The sequence below is a fragment of the Stegodyphus dumicola genome, chromosome X1, assembly GCF_044657685.1.
Source record: "Stegodyphus dumicola isolate Sdum_Otavi_A_Nest chromosome X1, ASM4465768v1".
Lineage (NCBI taxonomy): Eukaryota > Metazoa > Arthropoda > Arachnida > Araneae > Eresidae > Stegodyphus > Stegodyphus dumicola.
Window position 1 is genome coordinate 40945628 of NC_140780.1, and position 26330 is coordinate 40971957.

At 30.5% G+C, this 26330-nt stretch overlaps 1 protein-coding gene and 1 long non-coding RNA gene across 8 annotated transcripts; both read left to right on the top strand.

The window, feature by feature from the left end:
* Window positions 1–353: 353 nt before the first annotated feature.
* LOC146993126 (uncharacterized) lies at window positions 354–2309 on the top strand. The gene is made up of 4 exons (XM_085808117.1): window positions 354–1488; window positions 1566–1925; window positions 2048–2105; window positions 2251–2309. Exons 1-3 carry the CDS (start codon window positions 723–725, stop codon window positions 2050–2052), a joined length of 1131 nt encoding a protein of 376 aa, XP_085664243.1. The 5' UTR covers window positions 354–722; the 3' UTR covers window positions 2053–2105; window positions 2251–2309.
* Window positions 2310–3554: 1245 nt separating this feature from the next.
* Window positions 3555–22068, top strand: LOC118191333 (uncharacterized). Of its 7 annotated transcripts, XR_015038707.1 has the most exons (5): window positions 3555–3835; window positions 4342–4892; window positions 8086–8144; window positions 14211–14382; window positions 17479–22068. It is a non-coding gene; the product is annotated as an uncharacterized LOC118191333 (long non-coding RNA). The 7 variants fall into 7 exon arrangements; XR_015038709.1 differs by lacking the exons at window positions 3555–3835; window positions 4342–4892 and adding an exon at window positions 6100–6174; XR_015038708.1 differs by lacking the exons at window positions 3555–3835; window positions 4342–4892 and adding an exon at window positions 6165–6207.
* The last annotated feature ends 4262 nt before the right edge of the window (window positions 22069–26330 follow it).

The window sequence follows — 26330 nt, forward strand, 5'->3', positions numbered from 1 at the left end:
AAAAAAAAAAAAAAACGATAGGCCTTATTTAATTTAATAAAATCGAAAAGTTGAGCAAGTTGCATATTTTTGAGAGGATGAATATGCTACGAAACCTTCAAAATCATTTTTTAGTTCATCACTCAGGCATATCTGCACACAAAAATAACAATACCTATTATTCTTCTGCATCTCTGTTTAAAAATGTTTTAAAAAAACATATGTACCGAAAAACATTTATTTGTAAAGTAAAATATTTTTTTTTTCGAAAATATTTTAAATAAATTTAAAAAAGAAGATTTTTCGCGATCATATTTTGCCGCGGTTAAGCCCGTGCAGCTGTCTGTCTGTCTGTCAGGTACCTCGGTACTTACGTGAAAACGTGGTTTGGACTTTGCCAAAGCTAAGTTTACTTTTAATCTATTTTCATCCATTACATATTTTAATATTATTTTTCACTTGAAATTTGTTTTAATACTTTGTTTTCATAGATACATATCATTACTATTATTTTTATTTTCCCTTTTTTTTTTTTGTAACAGTACTTTCTAGTTTGAACTTTTCACTTCTCTATCTTCCTATAATGAACTAATATTGTTTAATTAAATTTATAATTACTTTTCATCTTTATTAAACTTTTTTATTTCTGATAGTTTTGACTTTTGCATAATTGCCAAGTTTCTGAAATTTCTAACAATAAATTTCATTAAACTATTTCTGTCACTGTACTGACTTTTTTGAGTATGGTTTCTTTGCATGAAAAACTGAAATATTTCTGTTTAATTACTGACATGCATTTAATTAATACAGAGGCAGCTGCACTCGAGTTTGCCACCGATGCTGGACTTCTTCCCAGAGAGGATGAGGCACCACCTTGCCCCAAGTGCCAGGCACCGATGAGAAGCAACAAGAGAAAGGAATCAAAGCTCGGATGGCGTTGGGTCTGCAGCCTGAGAAATCGCAACAACTGCTCTGGCATGATTAACCCCATTGAAAATACATTTTTTGAAGGTACAAAAATCCCAATAAGGGAAGCTTTAGTCATAACTGTGTACTTTGTTCTAGATCACAGTTTCAGTTACATAAATCAGCAGCTAAAGCTATGGAGGGAAAAGCAAAAATTACCAGTAATTGCAAATGAGACTATTGTTAACTTTTTATCATATTGTCATGAGGTATGTGAAATTTTTGCCTCTCATCATAGCAGAATGTTAGGTGGTAAAGGAAAATCTATATTAATTGATGAAACATTTTTGACCCACCGCAAGTACAACCGCGGCAGGGTAACCAAAAATATGACCATCGTAGTTTTAGGCATCTACTGTCGAGAAGACAAAGAAGGATTATTTTTCAAGGTTAAAGGAAAAAGCAAAAGGCATTTGTGGCCTTACATTAAACGTCATGTTCACCCAGAAACCACCTTCATATACACTGACTCTGCTCCACAATATAAAAGGATAGAAAATTTATTTCCGGCAGCAACACATAAAACTACCAATCACAAGAAAGGTAAATATGTGTCTTTTTTTTTAATGAGTGACATTTTTTTTTTCCATCCTTAACATTCATTAATTCTTTATTTACAGGCGTATTCGTAGATCCCGATGATAAACAGAACACTATAAATGATCTTGAGGGTGAAAACAAACTTTTTAAGAGGTCTATAAAGAGCAAGAGAACAGATGATATTTGCACGCAGTACATGGCTGTACATTATTACAGGCGGTTCCGCTTGAAGCCCTTTACTTATGATGGAGAAAGACTTGCTCAGTTTCTACAGGACATTAAAGCTGTGTATCCACGCCATGGAAAAGTCGGCCTTGAACTTAAAATGTTGGACGAACCAACATCAGAAAGCGAAGGAATTGAGGATCTGATGCCTCCAAAGAAATCAGCCCGACAAGATGATGATATACCATTCATTCAGGAAGATGATGATAAATGGGGTAAAAGCAACAAATATAACTTTATTTTTGACATAATTTATTTATTTACATATATATACATACAAAAATTGCATTTAAATATTAAATTACATACCATTATAATCTATGTGCTTATTTTTCAGAGTAAGGGAACACAGACCAAGTTTTAAAACTGGAATAAATGATAAGAAAAGCATACAAGTAAATTGTTTACTTGTATGCTTTTCTTATCATTTATTCCAGTTTTACATTAAATTTGTGTAAATGTTCAGATGGTCCACAAATTTTGATTTAATACCTTTTTGTTTTTCACTACATGAAATTGTTATTTTTTATTTCCTTTTAGAATTCAACCAAAAAACAGAGCCCAGAAAACAAAAGGATGGAAATGTTGCGAAAATGTTGCATATCTTTTACAGAAAGAGGTAAATGTGTATTTCAGTTATTCTCAACTTTTATTTTGACGTGAGAGCTATTCTTTATATATTTTGTTATTCCTTCATTAAAATAAACTTTCTTTCACAGCTGCAGATCCAAAATGTCATGAAATACTATGACAGAGGTAAGACAAAATTTTAACCATTCACAGCTTATGTTTCAAATTAGTGCTTCACTTTATTTTAATACTACTCCTTCAGTAAAAGCAACTGTAAAATTTATTTAGTTATTATTAGTATAAGTTTACCTACTTATTTTTCAGTAAAAAAAACTTTATTGCAAATTAGGTAATCCAAAAAAATAAATAAAAGAAAGAAGAAAACTAATTTTGACAGATAAATTGACAAACATAGAGGTGAGTTGATTAATTTAAAGGTTTCCAGCCTACTTCTTACCAGAAAACATTTTATTGTTAAGGATAATTTATCACCCCTTTCAGGTAAAGAATATTGCAGAAATGAGAAATGAATCATGGAAAGAAATGAATCTTCAGTCAGAAAATATACAGGTGAATTCATTACTTTTAATGTTTCCAGCCTGTTTATTTTAATTATGTATTTTCATACTACGTTTAGTATTTTAATTTTACCGTTTATTTATTATTTTAAATATAAGGATTCAATCTTACATTATTAACTTCTTAAACTTGCCACCCCTTTTGTGGTAATCGTGTATTTTTGTACTATGTTCAATTATTATTTTCTAGTTAAAAAGAGTATGTAGTTAACAAAAGATTAAAACTAAACAACAGAAAGAACACTTTTAGAAAAAATATTAAAACACTTAATAAAAGTGTTTATATATACGCTAACTTATGTTTTCATTATCGTAACCTTGTTTAGTTATCTTGTATTATGAATATGCATAATATGGATATTTTGTTTAGGGACTTCAAAAATAACATTTTGCTGCCACTTAGACGAGGGAAGAAGCAGATGGAGAAATCAACTCGGATGACAAACCCAGTACCTGGGGGTATAGCCAGGTTTTTCTTTCAAGAAACACATCCGAGTTGAAACGACTGATGCAGGCCACATTTGAAAGCGAAGGAACTGAGCAACTGCTGCCACCGCAGGAAATCTCGACGATCATGAAATTTAAAATCTTGTTTACTTATCTTGTATTTTGAATATGCATAATATGGATATTTTGTTTAGGGACTTCAAAAATAACATTTTGCTGCCACTTAGACGAGGGAAGAAGCAGATGGAGAAATCAACTCGGATGACAAACCCAGTACCTGGGGGTATAGCCAGGTTTTTCTTTCAAGAAACACATCCGAGTTGAAACGACTGATGCGGGCCACACCTGAAAGCGAAGGAACTGAGCAACTGCTGCCACCACAGGAAATCTCGACGATCATGAAATTTAAAATCTTGTTTATTTATCTCGTATTCTGAACATATATAACATGGATATTTTCTCTACAAAAAACTCCAAATAGTGAACTGCCAAGTAATACTGCTGAAAACTGCAAAATGTGGTGCTGAATGGTAAGTAATATAAAATATATGTGTACACATTAAAATTAGAGGATTATGGCTCCTGGCGAAACCTCGTAAAAAAAAAACGCATCAGGATTCCTACCTCCTAGTCATACACGTACTAGCTTAAAAATTGGGATTATTTGTAACTATTTTGTTTCACTAATACCATTAATCACATTTCTTACTGTTTCTATTTTTTTTATCAAATTTAGATTTAATTAAAAATCACTTTAACCTGCATGTAACGTCAAGTAATGTGAAAATAGATAGTGCCTATTTTTTAAACGAAATTATATGATAATACCCGCATAAATATTTTTTTATAAATAATTGATTTAAATATAATTATAAAAACTCTAATTTACAAAATTTGGTAATGCTTCATTTAAAATGAATAGTCAAAAAGCAGAAGAAAAGATTTTTCTTTTTTTAAGTACGTGTAAGTCTTAAGGTGATGTGGAAATGGAATCATTTCTAATTTCAAAATGCCTGTAAAAATTGTTCTTTTTCAGATCTGATGAACAGGCCTCGATCTATAAGAGTGGAGTTCAGTGAAACGAAGTATTGGATTTTAACAAGGAATGAATCTATAACAGTTTTTCTTGTGAAAAAATGAAATTTTATAAGTTATCGGCAGAGTCATAGTTACTGTTTTCAGCGCCCAGGGACAACTGAAGATTTTGTGCCCCTCATTCCGACTACTGGCCAAAAATGGAAAACATTCAACTCTAAAAATTCATAACATCATTTTGGCTTCTCTTGGATGATGTGCCCACGGACATATGCCCCCTTTCTAGCCCTGGTTATCATATACACAGTTTCTTGTGAACTTGTTGACTGTGAGAACCTGGATACATATTTTCTTGCAAAACTGTGAGAAACTAGATAAAAATTTTCTTGTGAAAAGATGAAACTGTGAGAACCTGGATAAAAATATTCTTGTGAAAAGGTGAAACTGTGAGAACCTGGATAAAAATTTTCTTGTGAAAAAGTGAAATTTTTATATAAATATAAATAACATAATTTAAGAAGACAAAGATTGTACAAGCAATGTCATCTAGGGGTAAGTACCTTCATTTTGCAATATATGTTTACATTGATAAATTAAAAAATATGAAATTCTAGCATATTGAAACATAAGTTAAGAAATATTTGTTTAAATTTATTAATTAAAAAAGGTGAAATTCTTACATATTGAAACAAAAGTTAAGAAATATATGTTTAAATTGATTAATTAAAAGAGTTGAAATTCTTGCATATTGAAAAATAAGTTAAGAAATGTATGTTTAAATTGATTAATTAAAAAAAAGTTGAAATTCTAACACAGGGAAAAATAGAAAATATATGTTCAAATTGATTAATTAATAAAAAAAAATGAGTGCTATATACTGAAAAATTAGTTTCTTAACAAGAACTTAGCATATATTACAAATACCTTAATAAATGTTCTAATTTTTCATTTCTCATCCATATATATCATGTTTAACTATCATACACTTACCTGCATAACATAATTAATTTAAATATAAACTCATTATTAATTTAAATGCCAAATAATATAATGCCGAAATTACATGCAAGTCAAATTTTTAGGTTGAAAGCTTTCTTTTAAATCAATTGTTTACAGTTTGAGCATAAGTATTTCTTCGCCCTATAGCGTTTCATGCAAAACATTTCACTCGTTAAAGTACACGTTAATTAAAATTTCTTGTTCTATTACTTTAGACTGAATTACAATTAGTAAGTTATCATATCATGCTTAGTAATATAACATTAACTATGTTGTACAACATTGAAGAAATAGGGAATGTCAGGCGTCATCATGTCAACATGAACAAGGGTAAGTTCAATTTTACAAAGCGTTCTGAAGAAAAACGGTGTAGACTTATTCTTTATCAACCACGGGGCGAACCAACATCAATAAAAAGAAATTGAAATGAAATCCATAAATTTATCAAAAAGCAGCAGTTAACACTTTTAAAATCTTAAATACAATGAGGAAGTTCATTTATGAAGACTTTATTTATAAATAATGAGGAAGTTTATTTATGGTTCACATGTGAACGCACTGTCATTTTGAATGAAACGTTTTCAGATAATCTTGAAATACTACTGGAAGATTTCCCAGACAGTCTGCTTCCAAATTCCATATTCATTTCATTTATATGAATCATAGCCGATTTATAATTTCTAGCTTTTCAAACGCAAAAATACAGTTTACTTGCACGTAATTTCTCATATCAATCACGCTTCACATTACACCGTAATACGAAACTGGCGGGAAAATGAGACTCTTTTGGCGCAATCTATGGCGAAATTTCGTACAAGGGGAAAGCAAGGATCAAGTCTGTATTTAATGTGACCGCTCTGGATTTACTGTCTGTATAATACATAAATATTTAGTATCTTTCTAAAGCCATATGTAGCTATTGTTAAAATGCATGATATATTACTCCAGCTTTCACTTTTTATCCATTTCGCTAGAAAAACGTGGCTGATAAACTGAAATCGATTAACTGCAGATTGTTAAAAAATATGTGATTAACATAGAATTGTGAGACAGTAAATAAAAATAGGAATAATAACGGAAAACATGAAAAGTCAGTTGTGCTCAGCCAAATGAGCAATAACATTAAAAATGTTGCAAATAATCGCAATATTAAAAAAAAAAAAAAAAAGTTTGGTATAAGGTTGTTTTTAATGCATTGACGAAACAATGGTTGAGTATTAATTTAAAGCGTAAAATAAAGCAGAACTATATTAAATATTATCCTGTGGTACAGACAAGATATGCTTTTGTTATTTGAAATGTGTTGTGTGTCTTCTGTGTGTGTGTCACACATAATTTGCATATGTCAGCATGTGGAATGTGAATACATATGTAATAATTTAAGTGTTGAAGATGGGTTAGATGTTTAGGAGGAGTGTCAATTCATGAAGAGCTAGTTGTGAAATAATTTTGATAGAGAGGTAGCTGAATTTGCACAAATTGTTGTTGAATTGGTTGCATCAGTATTTTTAACGTTGATGCCATATATCTGAAGAACAAAAGTGCAGCAGCAGCAAGCTTGCAATACGGAGGAAGGATGTTCAAATTACAGTTTCAAGGCCTGGATTAGGCTAATTCAATTTTTATTCAGCTTAATTCTTATTGGTTCCTTAAATTTCAATTTGCAGATTTTAATATTATGATTGCCTGAAGAGTTATTAAGTCCCTGCATCATTTGCGTTACATAAAAATTGTGTGAGAGAGATTAATTTTGAAATCGTATGAAAGTGAATAATTTTGAAATAGTTTAGAGAGGTTTAATATAAGCAGCTATTATTTTTAGGAGACAGAAAGGGGAAACGACCAAATTAAAAACGAGTTAAAGTTAAAATTTTTTGCATGTGCATATATTTGTAAAGATCTAGATAAGCTGTTAGTACAAACAAAATTTTTAGTGTTCATAATATATGTGATGTTAAATTTAATATATATTCCTTAACAATTCCCTTAACAGTGGCCCTGATTTAAAGATAATTTTTCTTTATTCGTCAGCAGTCACTAAATTTCTATGTGATATTATTTCAGGCTTGAGTGCATTTCGAATTACCAAAGAATCATTGAATTGTGTAATGAAATATAAAACTATGAGAAATACTCATATCTGAATCTTTTTCTCTTAAACTTTCAAATATAATGCTTTCTGATTTAAAGGTCTGCGCATGTATAAACGTCCTATAAGCAGAAAATTGATATTGGAAAACAGTAATAATTACTTAGCTATCCTTTTTCTAGCAAGGCTAGAAATTTTTTGATACAGCACTTTTAAAACTGAAAATGCACACTAAAATCTTGTGTGCATTATCCTTATTTCCCCTTACAAGTTCTGATGTTACTGGTTTATTTTGGTTTAGTTGATTGTGGTGACGCACACTAGGGGTATTTCCCAAAGAGTAGGGATGCCTTCTTGAAGGACTTTCTAAGTTGATGTTGCTGAATATGGCAGCATCTATGATTTCTTAGTTGTTGAAATTTTTTTATCTTAATATATGTTTGTATGATTTAAGATTTTTTTTAAAAATCTTTTCTGTTAGATGACTGGAAACGTGGATTCTGTATTAGGCAAAGTTATTGATTCAATATTTCTTTAGCAGGTGAATCGATATTTCTGTACTTGAGAGTGTAAATTTTTTAACGTTTTGATGTAATTTTTACCTCTTTTTACTGTCTTAAAATATTTTAAACATAATTACTTTCATTTCCTTCTTAGGTCTGCATTGAGATGGAACAGGCTGTGCAGGAGTTTAAAGATTTAGATATTTTACGTCAGTGAGTTCGCATTTTATTTTAAACTGTTTATGCTTGTTGTTGCTGTACGTTTCAAATGAATTATGCATATACATATATATGTCATATGAAAAAGACGTAGCAATGTTGATGGCATAGCATATAGATAGCTTAGACTGTAGATCCATATTGAAGAGGAAGGAATTCTGATTGTGTAGAATGCTAAAATGTTGAATCTGTAATAATTAGGAAACTTGGCAGCTGAGTTATATTAAATATTCATTTTTAATTTAAAATGACATTTGTGGCCACAATTAACTTGGCACTCTAATCGTGCTTATTTCCAGAATATTTACTTTTCTGATGTTGCTATGTCTATTGATAATGATAGGAAGAAAGCGAGGAAAATAGAATCTTAACAGGAAGAGAGGCAGAAACTAGTGTGCACAATTAATCTACTCAGAAAGTTCATTAAAAGAAGATTTTGGCTTAAGTTATAAAGGTTTCAGTTTTTGAAATTTTGAGTTTAGGTTCTGAATTAACTACATCATCAGCATTATGCAAGCTATGTGATGTAGATTCACCTCGAAATGCAATCTAGAAAAGTTATTACTTTTAGAATAGAAGGGAAATACCGAGATAAAAAGAAGAGGAAATAAGAGGCTATTGCTAAATTACAAAACTGATTTACATATAATTTTTACTTATACACCCATATATATATATATATACACCTTGCTTATTTTATTTCAGTTACTTTTTTTGTTAAAGGAATAATCACTACTACTAAAAATTAGGGGTGGTAACCCTAAAAATCCTTATTCTGCAATAAAAAGTAACTTATATTCAGCTGTTTTGTCTCGTGGTCTAGTGCTGAGTTAGTCGTCCAGTGCATTGAGAGAGTCTCTTAATGTGTCATGAGTTAGCGCATTGTCAAGTTTTATCTTAGAGTGTGTTGAGTTCCGAGAACGATGGAACCAAGTCGGGAGCTGTACTCTAGTGTTTCATCGAGTGCATCGCGAGTTGTAGCGTGGAGAGTCTCGACAGTACATAGAGTTCCGAGAATAACCGAGCAGAGTCGAGAGCTATACTCTGGTGCTTTTCCATGAAGCTGTTTTCACCGTTATAGCCTGATAGCCTGTAGGCTGTGTCGCTAATTGTTTCAATGTGTTTATACTAATTCTTCGCTGACTGTAAATGTGCTTTCTCTCTAGACTGTAACATGATATTATAATATTTGTTCATAATATCAATAAAAGAATTAACGTGGCAATAATGTATCATGTCAATTACCCTAATCTGAAACAGAAAAGCTAACAACAGCAGCTATTTATTTCAGATGCTGACATTTACTAAAAACGTTTCTACATAAAATGACGTCACGCGCAATCGCGTGCTTTTTTCAACTTCAGAATATGACTTTACTAGAAAGCCCGGCAGTCATACGAAATGACTGCTGTTCTAGATATTATAAATTGTAATTAAAATTATTTGTGCAAAGAGGTCTGCTAATTCAAACTGAATTACCTAGGGCAAGCGGCGAGGACGCCCCTTTGTTTACTGCCCCACGGGGTTTCCCCCTTCTACTTGCTTAATTGCTTAAAGTTAAATAATACTGGCTAATAAATTGTGCTTTCATTCTTCAGCAAGTGTTGTCATTAATCAATCCACGAACCCCTTAACGTAAAGAAAAAAGTAACAATATTGAAGAGTAAGAATTCTGATTGAATAGAATGCTAAAGTATTGAATCTGTAATGAACAGCAAACTTGGCAGTCGAGACAGATTAAATCCTCATTTTCATTTCAATTGACATTCGTGGCCATAATTTACTTGACACTCTATTCATGCCTATTTACAGGATATTTACATTTTTGACATTAATGTGATAAGAAGAGAGCACAGCAAAATATTGTCCAAGCAGCAACAGAGGTAGAAGCTAAAGTGCACAGTTATCTGATATGGAAGATCACCAAGAGAAGGTTTTAGTTTAGGTTAGAAAGGTTTCAGTTCTCAAAATTTTGAGTTCAAGTTCTGAATTATCTATGTCATCAGCATTACACAAGCCATGTGACATAGATTAACTTAGAAATGATGCAGTTCAGGAAAGTTATTACGATTTTGAAAATTTGGGAATTAAGGGGCCACACACTAGTTCAAATTATAATTTTTATTTACACATTTTTTATCTTACATATATGTATATGCTAGATAACAAATATGTAAATCAAAATTATTAATTAGCATTAGCTGCTAATTCTTCATTTTAATTTAGGTATTTCCCATTTTTATCATAAAAATGGTAATTGCTTATAATAAGTTTTTGGACTGCATCATTTTTAGTTAATCCATATCATATGAGTTTTGCATAATGCTGGGGATGTAAATAGTTTTGTGGACTAGAACTCGAATAGCAATACTAATTTCAAAGCTTTATTATTTATACAAACAAAGTGTATCAGAACTGAAACCAGCCCATTTTAAATTAAGATTTTGCCCTAAACATATTGAACTTCACTTCTGCACCTGAACCAAGCTAAACTGCTGCTTTCTTCATGACAATATCAAAAATGTAAATGTTACACTCTGGAATAGGCATCATTAGTATGCCAGTTTGTTTGTGGCTGCAGAATATTTAACTAAAAAAAAAGGAATGTTATTTCAATCTGCTGTGACTGCTTCTTACTAGATCTGTTATGTTTGCAGTTATGCTTCAACCTTCAATATTATTTGCATGACATTCCCAAATCACGACATATACATGCATACATGTATATAATAAAACTAATTTATCACAAAAAGCCATCGGTTGCATTTTTCTTTGTGGCAATTTCTATTTCATTAAAAATAAGAAGACATTCACATATAATTTTATTGAAAACTAAAGAAATTTTATTGTGATTGCATAGTGGCAGGCACACGTTAAACGATCGGTGGGTGCCATGGTGTCGGTGGCCATAGGGTTGGGAACCCCTGATCTAGATCTTCAAATAGTAAATTTTACTCTGCTTTAACTCTTTGACAAAATTCATAGCTTTTTTAGTACTAATAAATTAATTAGGCTTCAAACATTTCCCCAAAAGTGTCTTGTAAGCAATAATTAGTCAGATACATCAAATTAAGAATATTTGTACAGATACACTCAATATTCAAAATGAAATTCTACTACTTATTAAAATTCTAACAAATAATTAGGTGACCAATAAATTAAATTTTTATTGTAAAAAAATTAAATTTGTGAAATACAGTTGTTAAATACTCAATATAATCTTTTTTATCGGTAGGGATATGATAATATTACCCCAAACCATTTTGGTGACTAATGTTGGAGGATTACGAGTTAAAAAGATTTGTATATTTTGTAATTATTGTAAAATACCGATTTCTTCTGGAATCTTTACTTTTGTTAACAAAATGGGCTGATTTCCATTTTTAAGACTTGTTTGTAGCCTGGTACAAGTGAAGATTTTCTACTTTTCTATGCAAAGACGTTTAGCCAGAAATTGATTAATTTCTTTTGTTTGATACTGTGTAAAGCCCATTTTAGCTGAAGCAATAACTTTTCTAAACAACATTTATGTTTGGCTGCATCCAAAGTAATTTTCCCACCTTCCTAAAATAGCATCTTACAAAATATATATATGTCACCCATGCTTATGCAATGCCACCCTCTCTTCTCCAAGTTACAACAACTCTTGTAACATTCCTTTGCAGCAAGCATCAAACTACACTGCCATTTTGCTGTCCGCTTAAATTTATCAAACATGTAAATAACAATTTAATTCATTTCTGACATTTTTTGTATACCATTTTGTTGATTTCAAAGACTGTTACATTTTTATTTCTTATTTTTATACCCTTATTTTGTTGATTTCAAAGACTTGCATTTTTTAGTATCCTTATTAAGTTGCTTATATATGTTTATTTAATTTTTATTTCATTTTTGAATTGATTAACTATGAGAAGCAGGGAATGTATTGAGGAATGGTCTTGTGCAAGAATATTTAAATATTGACTTAAATTTTATTCTTGACTTAAACTATAGATCGATTTTGACTAATTTTGAAATAAATAAGACACAATAACACGCCGAACAAATACTAATTCAGAAGTCAAACAATAAAACTCTCTGTTATATTTTCAAAATATGTTGAAATATATATAATTTTGAAAATAAATGATGATTTTTGTTATTTCACTTCTGAATTAGTAATTTTGAAATGTTTACTTAAATATTTACTTAAGTTTTGTTTTTGACTTGAACTATGAATCTGGAAAATTGATCTGTCCCCCCTGAAAAGTTAAGTCAGTTTCCAGTTAATAACAATAATTGTGTCAATTTTTACTGGTAACATAAAATTTTTACTTTTAATAAATTTTTTACTTTCAGTAGACACTTCTTAAAAAAACTTTTATTACAGTTCACTGTTTTTATTAATCTTCATAAATTCTTTTCCTAGGAAGGTAATTCCAAAACTGTTTTATTAAATACATTCATATTTTCTTACTTAGCAGCTCTAGTGCAAGTATTAGGCTTTTTAAGTCCAAAAGTGCCAAATTTAAAAAGGTCTTTATATATGTAGTGTACTTTATATACTTACATGTTTAGTCCTTACGTGTGTGTGTATATATATATACTCCTGTAAGGACTAAAACTGAAAGAACTGTGAAGAGGCCAGTAGTGATTAGATGTGGAAAGTTAATCAGATTACCATTTTCTGACGTAAGAATCATGTTCTTTGTCATGAAATCTTAATATTGTTTGCCTTTGTTTTGGTATGTTTAATCAGTGACAAGGAATATTATAAAATTCCCTAAAATTAAAATCTGAAATAAAATCTTTTAAGGCTGGACAAAAAATTTATTAATAGAAGAGAAAATAACTTGTTAGTTAAGTTGTGGAGAATCATCGATTTCTTAACTAGTAGTGGGAAAAAAATAGGATAGCAAGATTATTATGGCTAATTTTAGTAAGAAAATGTGTGCTATAATTACAGGACAAAAAAGTTTTATCAGACCAGAAAAAGATTACTGTCAGTAGAATGTGCTTTTAATGAACTAAGTTTCCAGAAAGAGAGGATTGCGGGAAATAAACTTTAAGAGAATAAAAAAAAGGGGGGGAAGAAACCATTTTTTGTTCAGCAGAATAACAAGATTAGCATAATTAGTAAGATAGAATAAGTTTTCAACAAACTCTAGTACGAAAATTAAATGTATTATATGTAATTAAAATATTATAGAAAGGAAGAGGCCTTCAGTTCATATATAAACTGAATTTAATGGATCAATCAAATTCATTATGGTTAAGATCTTTTGTGAAGTTATTTTTTATGTCATCAAAAAGTATGAGCGTCATCAGCATTCAGAAGCACAAAGACATACAAAAACGATTTTTTTTTGATACAGGCATATTTACAGTAAAATATCCTTCACAGTGACACTCTTTCTCATAAATAAACAGCTGTTGGGAGCTTTCCCATGATTAAATAATCCAGTGCATTCCATTTGGTAGTACTTTGATGGGGCAGTAGTAATGGATTTGGAAAAGCAAAGATACTCTAAATTAACCACACCATGTCTAAGAACAAATGTTAACTTAGTGGAATGAATAAAAAAAATACTATCATAGTCCACCAGTGTAAAACAAAACTTGATGAAAAATATGATGGGAAATAAAAATTTGTGGGCTAACAACAGTGATTGCAGATAATGTCATAGTAATTGGAAATTGTTTTTGCTCACTATTGTACATAATGTAGTTACACATAATCCAAAATATAGAAACATTTCTATATTGTCCACTGAAGTAGATTGCTCAGTCTTTAAAAAAAAAAAAAGTTTTTTGTTTCATATCGACTGCTATTGAAATACAAGAGTTATTTAAGAAAGATGAAAAAAAGGAACAGTATGTAAATGGGGAAGTGAAGAAATATTAATGGGGGCTAGAAGAAAGAGAAATGGGAAATACATGCAATTTGAAAGAGAGCTTTGATTACTAATTTATGTAATCAACTGAACTTATTCTCGAGATTAAACTGCTTAGAAATGCATGTAAATTGTTAATTATAGTATGGCTTATTATTCACCATGTTTCCTTAACTCTCATCAGAATAACTGTGATTTTGATTTAACCACGGTCATTATACCAAGTTATCAGAAGTTGACTGTACTTCATGAAGTGATGATCTGTGTTCAAGACATTTTAGCACTACTAAAAGGAAGTTAAGAAGAAATTGTGATTGAATTCTGGGAAATACTGTATATTAACAAACTCAAATAATGTAAGTATTTTGGGAAAGTCATACAGAAAATCTCTTAATAAAATATTTTGCTTAAAAATATGATGTAGTTCCTGAATTAGACATAATAAAGCAAAAGAGATTGTCATCCATGAACTTTGGGAGGGGGGCTAAAATCTAGTAGAGTTAGCAATAGGTGGAATTTGTGTTTCTTTAAAGTTAGTTTGAAGGTTAAGGGATGATTTATCAGTAATAGTAACTTTAGAAAGTTCAAGTATATTTAAGTAAGAACAGAGTGATATGGACCTTAATTTGAGGACTTTATGATTCACTAGTATGTGAAATTTAGTCCATGACAGCAGTTTAACAGTATTTTATGAGCATAATTAAATAACAGTTTTGAAATCAATAATACTTATTGTTATGTAAGGCAAGAACCTCCATAAAAACCTCAGATCATCTAAAACTTTGGGCTGTCATGTTGAAAAAGTTTCTATGTTATTGGATTTGAAGGAATTTCTGCACAGTGATTTATGAAACAAAGGGCTTAGATATTTGAGTATGTTCTGATTCTCTGAAAGTATAATGCTAAAAATATCAAATATGATTTAAGTATTTACTGGTGGAAGAATGTTAGATTGAGTGATCAAGACTAAGGATTTGTGTATTTAAAATCAATTATTTTATGGTGTTGATAAATAGTATATATTCTAGACTAAAATTTATGCTCAGTTGATGAAAAACAAGTGTGAAATGCATGTAAATGCTTACATTTCTCTAAAACTATCTGGAAAAATAGTTCATGTTTATTGTATTTATTGTGCATGATTTAATTTTAAAAAAAATATGCAGAAGTAATTGCTTTATAAAAATGTAGCTTGTGGTTAGATCATTTCTGTTACTTATTGTTGCTCTCTCTAGGTATGAAGTAAAGATATAAGATACATAGAACTTGAAATTTAAGTTATTAGAAGTAATATTTTAAGTATTACTAATGTTGTAAAAGAGAATCGAAACTATTTTTTTGGCTGTTTATTATTCCTAAAGCAAGGTTCTTTTCATAATAAGACAGATGACATTAGTGTAATCTGAAACTGTGTAATCACTTTACAATAATACACTTGCAATCCTTAAGTGTTTAAAAAGATTCCACTTACATCTCTTCCATGTATTTCCAGATTGACACTTAAGAGACTTGAAAGATTTTTGTGTCCCCACATGCACTTACACCAATTTGTTCTCCCATTCCTTCACTCTTGGTTTTGGTTTAGCTGCACCATAAATGCCACAATAAAATTGGTAATGAAAAATGAAACCCCATTTCCTGAGTCTCTAAGTACCTTTTTCTATGGTGCACTCTTTCCTCAATACCCTAAGCATGTGCTTATTTTGCTTAACCCAGCTGTGTTTCCATAGCTGTTGTAGACCGGTGGCTGTAGTTTGACATGAATCAAATAAGACAGGCTTTTCAACTATGACATTGGTCATGTAAGAACTTAAAACCTTTTTAAGGGTTCCTGTGCAGAAGTTTTCAATTGGTAAATTTGAATTTAAAATTTGCATTGAGGAACTTAATATGACAAGTCTCATTAGCAGTAATTCTTGCAAACACTCTTCCAAGATTTTAGTGATAAATCAGTTAGTTCTGTGAGGATGGATATTCCCCCCTTCCCATGAGGAATGTTCTTGTTGAAAATTTTCTCCATTGTGCCCATATAAATATTTAAGTTTTATATATACATGAATAAAAGCATCAAATAACCAAAATTGTTTTAGTCTAGTTATCTTGATTTGTTTCATAGTTTTGAACCATGAGTCTAAAGTTTAAGAAACATATGCAGTTTTTTACTATTCTGCATAATTTTTTTTTATTCGTTAAATCTGTTGTTTTAGCGTTTGAATTCTTCATGTTCTTCATTTTTTTAGTCTCCTATTTATATATTAAAAATATATTTCATATTAAAGCTGAAAATATATGCACAAGTTTTAAAGAATCATGTTGCTGAGACATATCCTGCAATGTTTATTATGTTTCTGAGCAGAGCATATAAAATCTCACATAAGGTCTAGTTTTTGAAACTAAAATATTTTAACATTTGTATTGTCTTTAAACTGCTTCCATAGGTAAAAAGAGACCTTTCAATTACTATTAAATTTCTGCAGGGTTTATGTTCTTGGTCTGCACTTACAATCCCATAAAATATCTTTAATCTACAGACATGGTGTTAAGTGCTAAATATTTTGTTCCTTTTGCCTAAACACATAGTGAGTTTCTTTTGGTTGCTTTTTTTTTCAAATAATATATTTTAACTGTTTCATGCTTATCTTAATGTAAATGAAAGTGTATTTTGCTTGCAAGCACTATTTAGCATAAATGATAAAAAATGTGATATATCAATATTATGTGTCAGCAAATTAATATAGTTCTTGAAATGGAAGTGTACTGTAGAAATCCATTTGTTAAAACTAATTGCGGCAAAGCAATTTCAAATACTATGTGGTCAGGTTTACTCTTAGAAAACAGAAATGGTTTATATTTTCATGCATCCTTTTTGAAAATATTTTGAATGCATAAAATAAAGTGTAAAATTTTCATTTTAAATTTAAATTTTAATTTAAATCACATAAAAGAACTAATATGCATTGCTAATTACAAGTAAATATATTTTTATGGCAGCTTTCAAATAAGTAGTACTTGGCAACTTCTCTTCCACTATCTGAAATGGTAAAAATCGCTATTACCAAAATTTCACTTGAGATAACAAATTGTTTTTAATATTTTAATCAATCTGTTTAGTACTTCTGTTTCTGGTAATTTTCTTGCTGTCAAGAAAACTTTTAGTACAGCTCAAACTTTAATCAACAGAATCCATCAATGAACACAAGTAAAGTCAACTTACAGACCTCAGGTATTGTCTATAAGTGCACTGTAGTCGCTTGTTTACTTATAACCTTATAAAATGTGTATTTACTTCTGAATAATAAAATTTTAATTAGTCATTTGAAAGAAACTGGAGTTGAGTACTTGTCAGATGTACTATTGTCTCCACAGTTTTGCTTAATTAGGGTTTTATTATATAGTTATTGTGTTTATTTATTGAATATTATTTCTCATTTCTTTATGATGCCTTGCTGAAGATGTAATAGGGAGTGCAGGACTTCTACTCTACTGACACAAATAGACTGTCTCATCCAGGAAGTTCCTAAAGAAATTGGTCTTAACATTATGGATGAGTTAGCACAGACTGAACCAGTTCTTAGTGATGATGTTGCATCATCATCAGCAACAACTGATAGGTGAGCTCATGAAGATGCACTTACTAGCAGATTGAAAAACTTTGTTATTTACTTTTTATATTTTAACATCTTGTTCATGAATATTTTTTAAAATTATAATTGTTCCTCTCTTTAGCTAAATACATGAAGTGTTTTCGATTTTCGTTAACTAATTTAGAATTTCCCTTACCTCTGTGGTTTAAGATTTAGGTAATTTATCAAAACCTTGAAACAACTTTGAAAACCTTGAAACTTTCAAACCTTGAAATTCCATCATACATTATTTTTCTATCCTTAAGCTTGTAATTGAGGAGGTATCTGGTTTAGTAGCAACTAAACTAATCTCTTCACATGTTGCTCATACTTAAGTTAGATAATACAATTAACTTAATTCAGTTTCAGCAAGGAGCCTTATGGCAATATTAACCACACTCTCTTAGGCTGTATTACTCTGCATAACAATTTAAACAAATTCGCATCACATATTCTAACAACACTGCATTTAGGTTTAACATCTAACTTGGCATATTAAATTCTGAACTGAGATCTTAAAGACTTAATGGATTTCAAGAAGCATCTGGAATGCAGACATTCTGAAATATAGCTGTTTTTCTCAATGCCATATGCCAACAGTTTTACTGAAATTGTGCCATGACCATATTCTTTTATTGTTGAACTGTTTTCAAACTCAAACTTTTATTTAACATTCATACTATCTTCAACCAATAATTTTCTGGCCTCACTATGGCCAAGTGGTTAAGAGTGCTGAACACTGATGGTTTGACCTGATTTGGTTTTGATCCCAGGTAAGAAGGCTGGTTGTGTGGTTGGTTTTCTTCATGTGTAACATGATTATGAGCCAGTTTTTCTTAAGTGCCTCTGCAAAGGCATTCCGCTTCTTAGGAGATAGCCCTTGTGATCCATATTCAAGTTCGTCTAACCTAACCAATACTTTATGTTAGTAATGTATTTAGTGATGTTGGCTGCTGTATTGTTGTGCCAATGTTTGAATCCCAGAGAAGGCTGGATGTTTTTGTCAATGTGGCATGGAAGCGCTTAAAATTCTGGTGAGCCAAAAGCAGTTCTGAAGTAGAGAAAAAGGGGGAAGACCTTCAGATCTCTCCTCCAGTGTGATTTCCCTTGGAATTGAGGCTGAGCTATGTAGGTAGTGTGATGGGACTACACCTATATAGCTAGTGGTAATTCTTGTGTCTTGCTTCTTCTACTTGTACCTTTTAGCAATATGTTGTATACCTCCAGTATCTCTAACTCACGTATCATAACTTTCTGAAGGTCAAGCACTTAAAAATGTATCTCTCCTTTCATTGTCATGCTCATCATTAGTTTAATGTTTCTAAAATTTACAATCCTGTGTCAAGTGTCCTCTTTTTCCACTCTGAAAAAATTTCTATTATGCCTCATGTCTGTTTGGACTTCTGCCTCATTTTGATTTACATCTTCTTCCTGAATTAAAAATATGACATTTTCCAAGATTAGCTTTGGTTATAAGCTCAAGTTAATTTTCTGTGGAGGATTGTGAGGGTCTTCTCTGCTGTTCGAAGCTAAACCTTCCTTTAGTTCTGTCAGTGTATGCTTCGCTTCTGGTTGTACACATCAAGCCATTTTTAATGGTTCAGAATCACTGGATAGTGTTTCTAAAAGTTTGGTCATAATAAATTACTCGGTTTAATGGCTGAATCATGCATCTGTAGTATAAGATGCTCTAATTTTGCTATGTGTATGGCCATTGTATCTGTTGGATCACGTATGAACAATAAGAACTGCAATTAACATGTATATTGTGCTTGCACGTTTTGCTGTTCAAACAACTTGCATAGTTTCAACCATATTTCTCAAGCCATTCTACTTATGATTAAAAATTCTCATGCTTTTTACTCTGTGATTATAAAAATATGTTTATCATGTTTCCCTATGTATAAAATATAAATTGAAAGAAGTGTAAAACTTTTGGGTACCAAAAGATGTGATGACACTTGTAATTTTATAGCAACAGAAAAGTAGTTCAAATGTGTGGTTGTTGCAGTAGCATTTTTTTATTCATTCTTGAAACATTAGTACTTTCTTGTTATTTACTATTAAACTGTTTTTTCTTGTTCAAGCGTTACATGAGGGGCTTATCCAAATGATTACTCCAGCTTTGCAGAAATGTATTTCTACAACTTTTTTTTTGTAGTCTGTACACTTAGCTTTTGTTTCATATATACTGTGATTGCTTGGTTTGGGCATATTTTATTATGCTGCATACATAAATTTTCCATAGCTAGTAAACTGATCTTTCATAGCAAACAGGAATTCTAAAGTTATCAGTTATTTGAAACAAAATGTATTATGCAAAGCATATGTTGAATTATATTCTGCTAGTGAAGATGGAATTTTTTTGCATTTTAAGTATTTAACTTGATTGTTTCATATAGCATCTGAAGTAATCTTCTTTTCATGGATTATATTTAATATATTTTCATATATCATCTGGTGTATGTCTTATTTTCATGGATTATATTTAATAAAACTTTTTTTATGAGCTGTATCAATCAGCTGCTGCATAGCTTACATTAAAATTTTAGAAAGAATAAGTTGTACCAAATTAAAAACCTTGCAATTAGCATCATGTATATGTTGCATAATTAAATGTCTTTCATCTATACTGTTTGCATGCACTAGTTGAAATGTCTGTTGTTCTGTTAATGTTAATAACTTTTAACTTCTAGTACCAGTGCATTATGAACATATCTGGTGTAGAATACACATACTTTAATATGTGTGTTCTAAATGGGACTGTCATAACTTCATGAAATATATACGATTCACTGTTTATATTTGTAAGACGAGGCATATGTCATTTTTCCTGTTGCTGCAATTCAGCAAACTAGTATATTTTGACTAAACAAGACAGTTTCAACATTTTCCTGAAATTGCACTGCAAAATGAGTTATTGTTTAAGATTAAAAGAAGGGAAGAAGATGCTATTATCAAAATAGAAGAAGAAGGGAGATGCTATTATCAAAGATATAATATGTAGAGTATGTAGCTTTATATTGCTAGTTTTGGAAATATGAAAAAATCTTTCATCCATTTCTTCATATTGCATGAATGGAATTTTTACTCTCATGTAATCACTTTACATAGTTCCCTTTATGATTCACATTTTCAGGCCTCGCATTCAAACATGTCATTCAAATAATTTGTGCATCTGTTATTCAGTTTTATATGCTGAAGTTGAGAAAATTAAACATTTTAAGATTTTCTTATGCCATAATTTATAATATTGCTTTGTTTTTGGTTTTGCATACCTAAGACATGTGATGAATTGTGCTGTACATTTTTAAATGATAAAAGTAGAGGCTAACCAGCTTTTATTTGTTTTCACTCATTTTGTTTGTTGAACCTGCATAGATTAAATACACATGTACATAGAAAGTTCAGTATATGTGCATTAAAGTTTATTGCGGTTTAGGTTGGTGTAAAAAATTTGCTACAGCAAGATTATCAGATTAAAGCTGCAAAGTATTTAAAACTTCGAAAAATACCTTTATTAAAATTGTTTTTAAAATATGGTATGAAACCTGAGAATTGCTTCCAGCATGAGGTATTTAATTAATTATTATTATTTTTTTTTGGGGGGGGGGAGGTCTATTTAGGCTTGTTTGCTTTGAAGAATTAGGTCATGCACTTCAGAAATTACTTTTTGGAAACAAATATCAATGTCTTTATCCAGAACTTGTTCTTTATATAATTTGTCTTAATGTCTCAGAAATTTTGAAAGAACTCTTACCTTTATTGACTTGCACCGTCTAAATTTGCTACTTTTAAAAATAAAAATTTCTTCTTAATTTACTTTTTGCAAAATACATTTGCTAATCATTTAAATTATTCAGATCATATAATAAGTTGTTATAGTGCAAGTCTGCATGTATTTATCATCTTTCTTTCATAAATAGTAAACTGAATTTTACCGAAGTGCATCATCTTTATTAATTTGAGTTACTTTCAAATTATGCTGTGTAGAATGTTTTTAAAAATAAATTATTTCTAGTAAAAAATTTCAGTTGAAATGTATAAATTAAAATAAACTTAAAATTGTGTATGTTATGTATATTACTGAAAATCAAAATGCATTTTTCTGTAAAATTGTAATTTGTAATATTTAAAATTATATGTCAAAGCATTAAAAATGTTTTATTTTGTTCTACATGAGGTGATAATAAAAGAAATTCAAACTCTTTCTTCGTAATTGTTGATTTCTAGTTGTGTAAGCAATTTTATTGATTAAAAAATTTCAAATTGTTATTTCCATTTGGTGTATGATGTTTCTAATATTATAATGAGAAACTAATTGTGAGATAGTTCATGCATGATTTCCATGAGCCTTTGTGTTCCTTTGTGGTCTTATTTTTCGCTCTTTTGTGATAATAAATATTCATATCAAATGTAGTTATTTATACCTGTGTTAAATTTTATCTGTTTACTGTTTATTTGGCTCCTGTATTTTGCATACATTGTGTAATAACACGGTACATACACAGGCTGATTCTAGTTGAATTTAGTCTATTTATTGCCTGCTACAGAGGTAACCAGGAGTGCCATTATTTTTGGTGTGTATATGTGTCTCAGATTGTAGTGAAAAAAATCTGGTATTAATAATAATAATCTCACTATTGTCTTTAGAGTGTTAATCAGTTGGAATCAGAATTAACAGCTTGAAAAGTTGTAGTCAACGTTTATTTATCATATAATAAACGTAAAGGCATTAGCCTACACAACAGCACATCCTAACACATTGTGATGTTACAGTTGGTACATTAGATCAGTTTTTATTCTGTGTGTCCGTCACAGTTAACTATTAATTGGTAACACCAGACAGTATTCTCATTAGCTGAATACAACTGATCTATTGAAATGTATCATGTTAATACAAGATTATGCATTATAATCTGTAACTGCCACTGGTGATGTTCTCAAAATAATAATTATGTGCTTTCTTATTTAACAAAAGAATATTCGTAAAAAGAACTTCCATAACATTTTATTTAAAATTTTTTTGTCACCAGTTGAGATATTACAAAAGATACTACAAACATAAAAAGATTATATTTAATTAATTAATAATAGAAGAGGAATGAATGAATGAATTATTAATTACTATTATAGATGAATGAATTATTAATTATCATAACTTCAGCACCAGCTGAGATTACAAAAAATATTACAAAGATAAAAAAGGCTATCTTTAACACTGTTCTACAGACTAAATAATTAATGATACAAGCTGCCACACTTTTTCTTCTCTCACATCCATTAGTCTAGAACAGGGGTTCTCAACCGGTGGTACATAAGAGAAAAATAGGTGGTACGCAAAGAAGCAAAGTATTTTTAACTATTAAATTCAAAAATTGAAACCCCCAACATCCTGATTGAGTTTTTTTTTTTTATCTAACACTTGTAAATTTATGCGATCTGAAGCCTTGTTGAAGAGTGGTGGTGACAGTAGTATTTTGTAGTGGTGGTACTAAAGGTTTTTAGTTTTTGTTTAGATGGTACATGTTTTTCAAAAGGTTGAGAACCACTGGTCTGGAAGGTTCCAGAAGCATTTCTACATAACATTTAGAATTCAGTTCTCTTTAAAGTAGACATTTTCCAGTACAAAAAAGCATTTTCTATCATCTGTTTATAAATTTTATGTTACATACAGCACGTTTGATTGAATGTAAATGAAACCAAATGAGACCATAAAAAGGAACAAGGGGCTCTCAGTTAGAGACATTAGTACTCTTCTATTATCGGGACTGGATTCAGAAATATATGTATGTATGCATGGATGAATGTATACATATATTTATGCATATATGTGTATGCATACATATGTATATATGCACATACGTGCATTTTTGAATCTGGTCCCAATAACAGATGACACTGAGAAATTTAACAAAGGGCTCACCGTTGAATATGCATGGTTGCCAGAAATTAAATTATATTGGTAAAAAAATACGATGTATTCAAGCGCACGTATTAAAAAAGTTATGAGACATGATAATTTTTTGACTATACTGAAATATTTACACTCTTCTAATAATGAAACAGCTATAATTGATTATCGCTTGGGAAAAAATTCACAACATTTTGAAAAAAATCGTTGATTCATTCAAAAACTCGGGAAAAACCTGGAAAAAACATTGTAGTAGATGAAAGCATGGTTCCTTGGCGAGGGCGACTCCTGTTTCTCCAACACATTTCAGGCAAACGGCATAAATATGGTGTTAAATTATACAAATTGTGCTTGACTGTAAGCTATACCTATAATGTTGAAATTTATACTGGAAAGAATGTAAACTCCACAACGAAAGGATATGCACATGACGTAATGCAATTAATGAATTGATTGTTATTTGAGGGACGCACTTTGTATATAGGTAGTTACTATACAAGTGTGCCATTAGCTGAAGAACTTTTTGATAAATCGATGAATTTAGGTGGTACTGTAAAAGTAAATAGAAAATTTCTACGGGCAGAAGAAAAACTAAAATAAAAACGAGGTGACATTGTGAGTGTTGAAAATCCTAAAGGAGTTACATTTTTTAAATGGACAGACAAACGGTCATTTTGCATGTTAAGTATTTGCAACTATCATACTTGTACTATGATTGAAGGAACAAGTGGTAAACTAAAACTTGATTCTATTTTTGACTACAATAATGCGAAAAAGGCGTTGATCTATCCGATCAAATTGCATCATATTACAATTCCTTACGCAAAACCGTTAAGTCATACAGAAAACTTATCATAGAACTGATTTGTGCAACATCAATCGTCAATGCATTGTGTATTCATAAGAGGTGGGGTACCGAGCATTTTAATATTTTAAAATTCAGAGAAAATATTATTGATCGGCTCCTGGATGAAACCACAGAACCACAATAAAAGAACTACACATTTTCTTGAGAAGTATTCCGGAACTACAAGAAAGTCGCGGAAACGATGCCGTGAATGTTATAAACCCTTATCTGCTCGACGAAGTAGAAACATTGCTGCAAATAAATCAAAAAGGGTTGCAACATTTTGCCGATTTTGGGAAGGTGAACCACCACTATGTCTAAAATCTGTAAAAAAACCCACAAAAACAAATAAATATGTAAATACATTAAGTCTATTATAGTCTACCTGTAAAAATAAGCTTTTCAGTTTTTCAATAAAAAAGTTATTTTTAACCACATTAAGCTTTTTCCATGTAATAAAACTGTATTATAAAATTATAGCTGATGTGAGCCACCGGTAGTACACACCGCCAGATGAACCATTTGCGTGTGAGCCACCGGTGGTACACACTGTCCTCAATGTGTTAAATAAAACTGAAGACTGTGCCTAACTAAAAATGCCTCGGAATGAAGATTACGTTTTTTGCAAAAGTGTATGCGTATGGTCTTCTGCTTTGAAAACATAAATGTATGTCTGATCATTTCTGGATCATGTTAAAAGCGATCTGTAAATTCTCTCTCTACATATTTCGTATCTGCGCCTAGACAACTTATCTCGAGATCATCAACATGTACTTATCCTGAAGTCAAAGGAGGGATTTCTCTTAAAACATAATTAACTTTTAAGCTAAAAAGTGTAACACTAAGGGGAAAAAAACTTGATGCATGCCCTTTTCTTGACAAAAACATGTGAAAACATGGAGCCGATTCCTATTTGAAATGTTCTCGCCATCAAAAAATTCTGTGAATAATGGCAAGTTGCGACGTAAACCACAAGCGTGTAAATCACGCAGGATGTCGCAATCACCATGCTTCATCAAAACACTTTTCTGTGTCGAAGAAGACAGGAACTAGATTTCTTTTTGTTTAAACGGTAGTTTACCATTTTTTCAAATAGTTTGTAAATATAGCTGTTAAGTACTATAGGCCAGTAGTTTGAGAGATTCTTCGAATCTTCCCTTGGCATAGCTAGGGAAGAGTTTTCTTCCATGCATTGAGGAGGAGATTATCAAAGTTAAACAACCATAATAAAAGTGACTAAAGAGGTGAATAGGATATGTGTTACATCATTGACAAGAAAAGTCAACAAAAAGGAATAAAATTTTATCATCAGAAAGTGTATGGATTTTTGTGGTTGTATTCCATTATGTGACTAGGACATTTATAATCCACAAATTCAATCTCATGGTATAGCAATACTTACCATGAGATCCCTGGGAAATAGCCAGTTTCTGGAAATGTTTATTAATTGTAATGCATCATAAATTTACATACATATTAAATTTGTACATTGATTATCTATCTGATTTAATGCAATACTTATACTTCTGGATAACTGATGATCAAGCTTACTGTTCATGAATCTTCATAAGAACTGATTGTTCATAACAGCAATTGCTATAATGCTCTATTTATATTATTTCCATGGACTGTGATGTCATCTGTAAGACAGAAAAAATTAGCTTATAAAAATTGCACAGTTGTGATTTATGTTTGCATTTTAATAATACCTAATTGGTGTAATTTAAAATACATCTGATCCATATTATGTAAAAAATACTTAACATTATATGGTGTATAAAAAACATAGCTGATATATTTTACAAAAATTCCAAATGTAGTTCTCTAAGTATGTGCCAAATTTTTCATGTAATTTTCAGTGTGAAATACTGTTTAGAATTTCATAATTCTTTAAGTTTAATAATACGGAAGGAGAACTAA

Excerpts from the sequence above, each read along its gene's own strand:
- LOC146993126 (XM_085808117.1), top strand. The coding sequence starts at position 723 with ATGGTTTCTTTGCATGAAAAACTGAAATATTTCTGTTTAATTACTGAC. Across the intron at positions 1,489-1,565 it reads AACTACCAATCACAAGAAAG|GCGTATTCGTAGATCCCGAT; the intron begins GTAAATATGTGT and ends CTTTATTTACAG.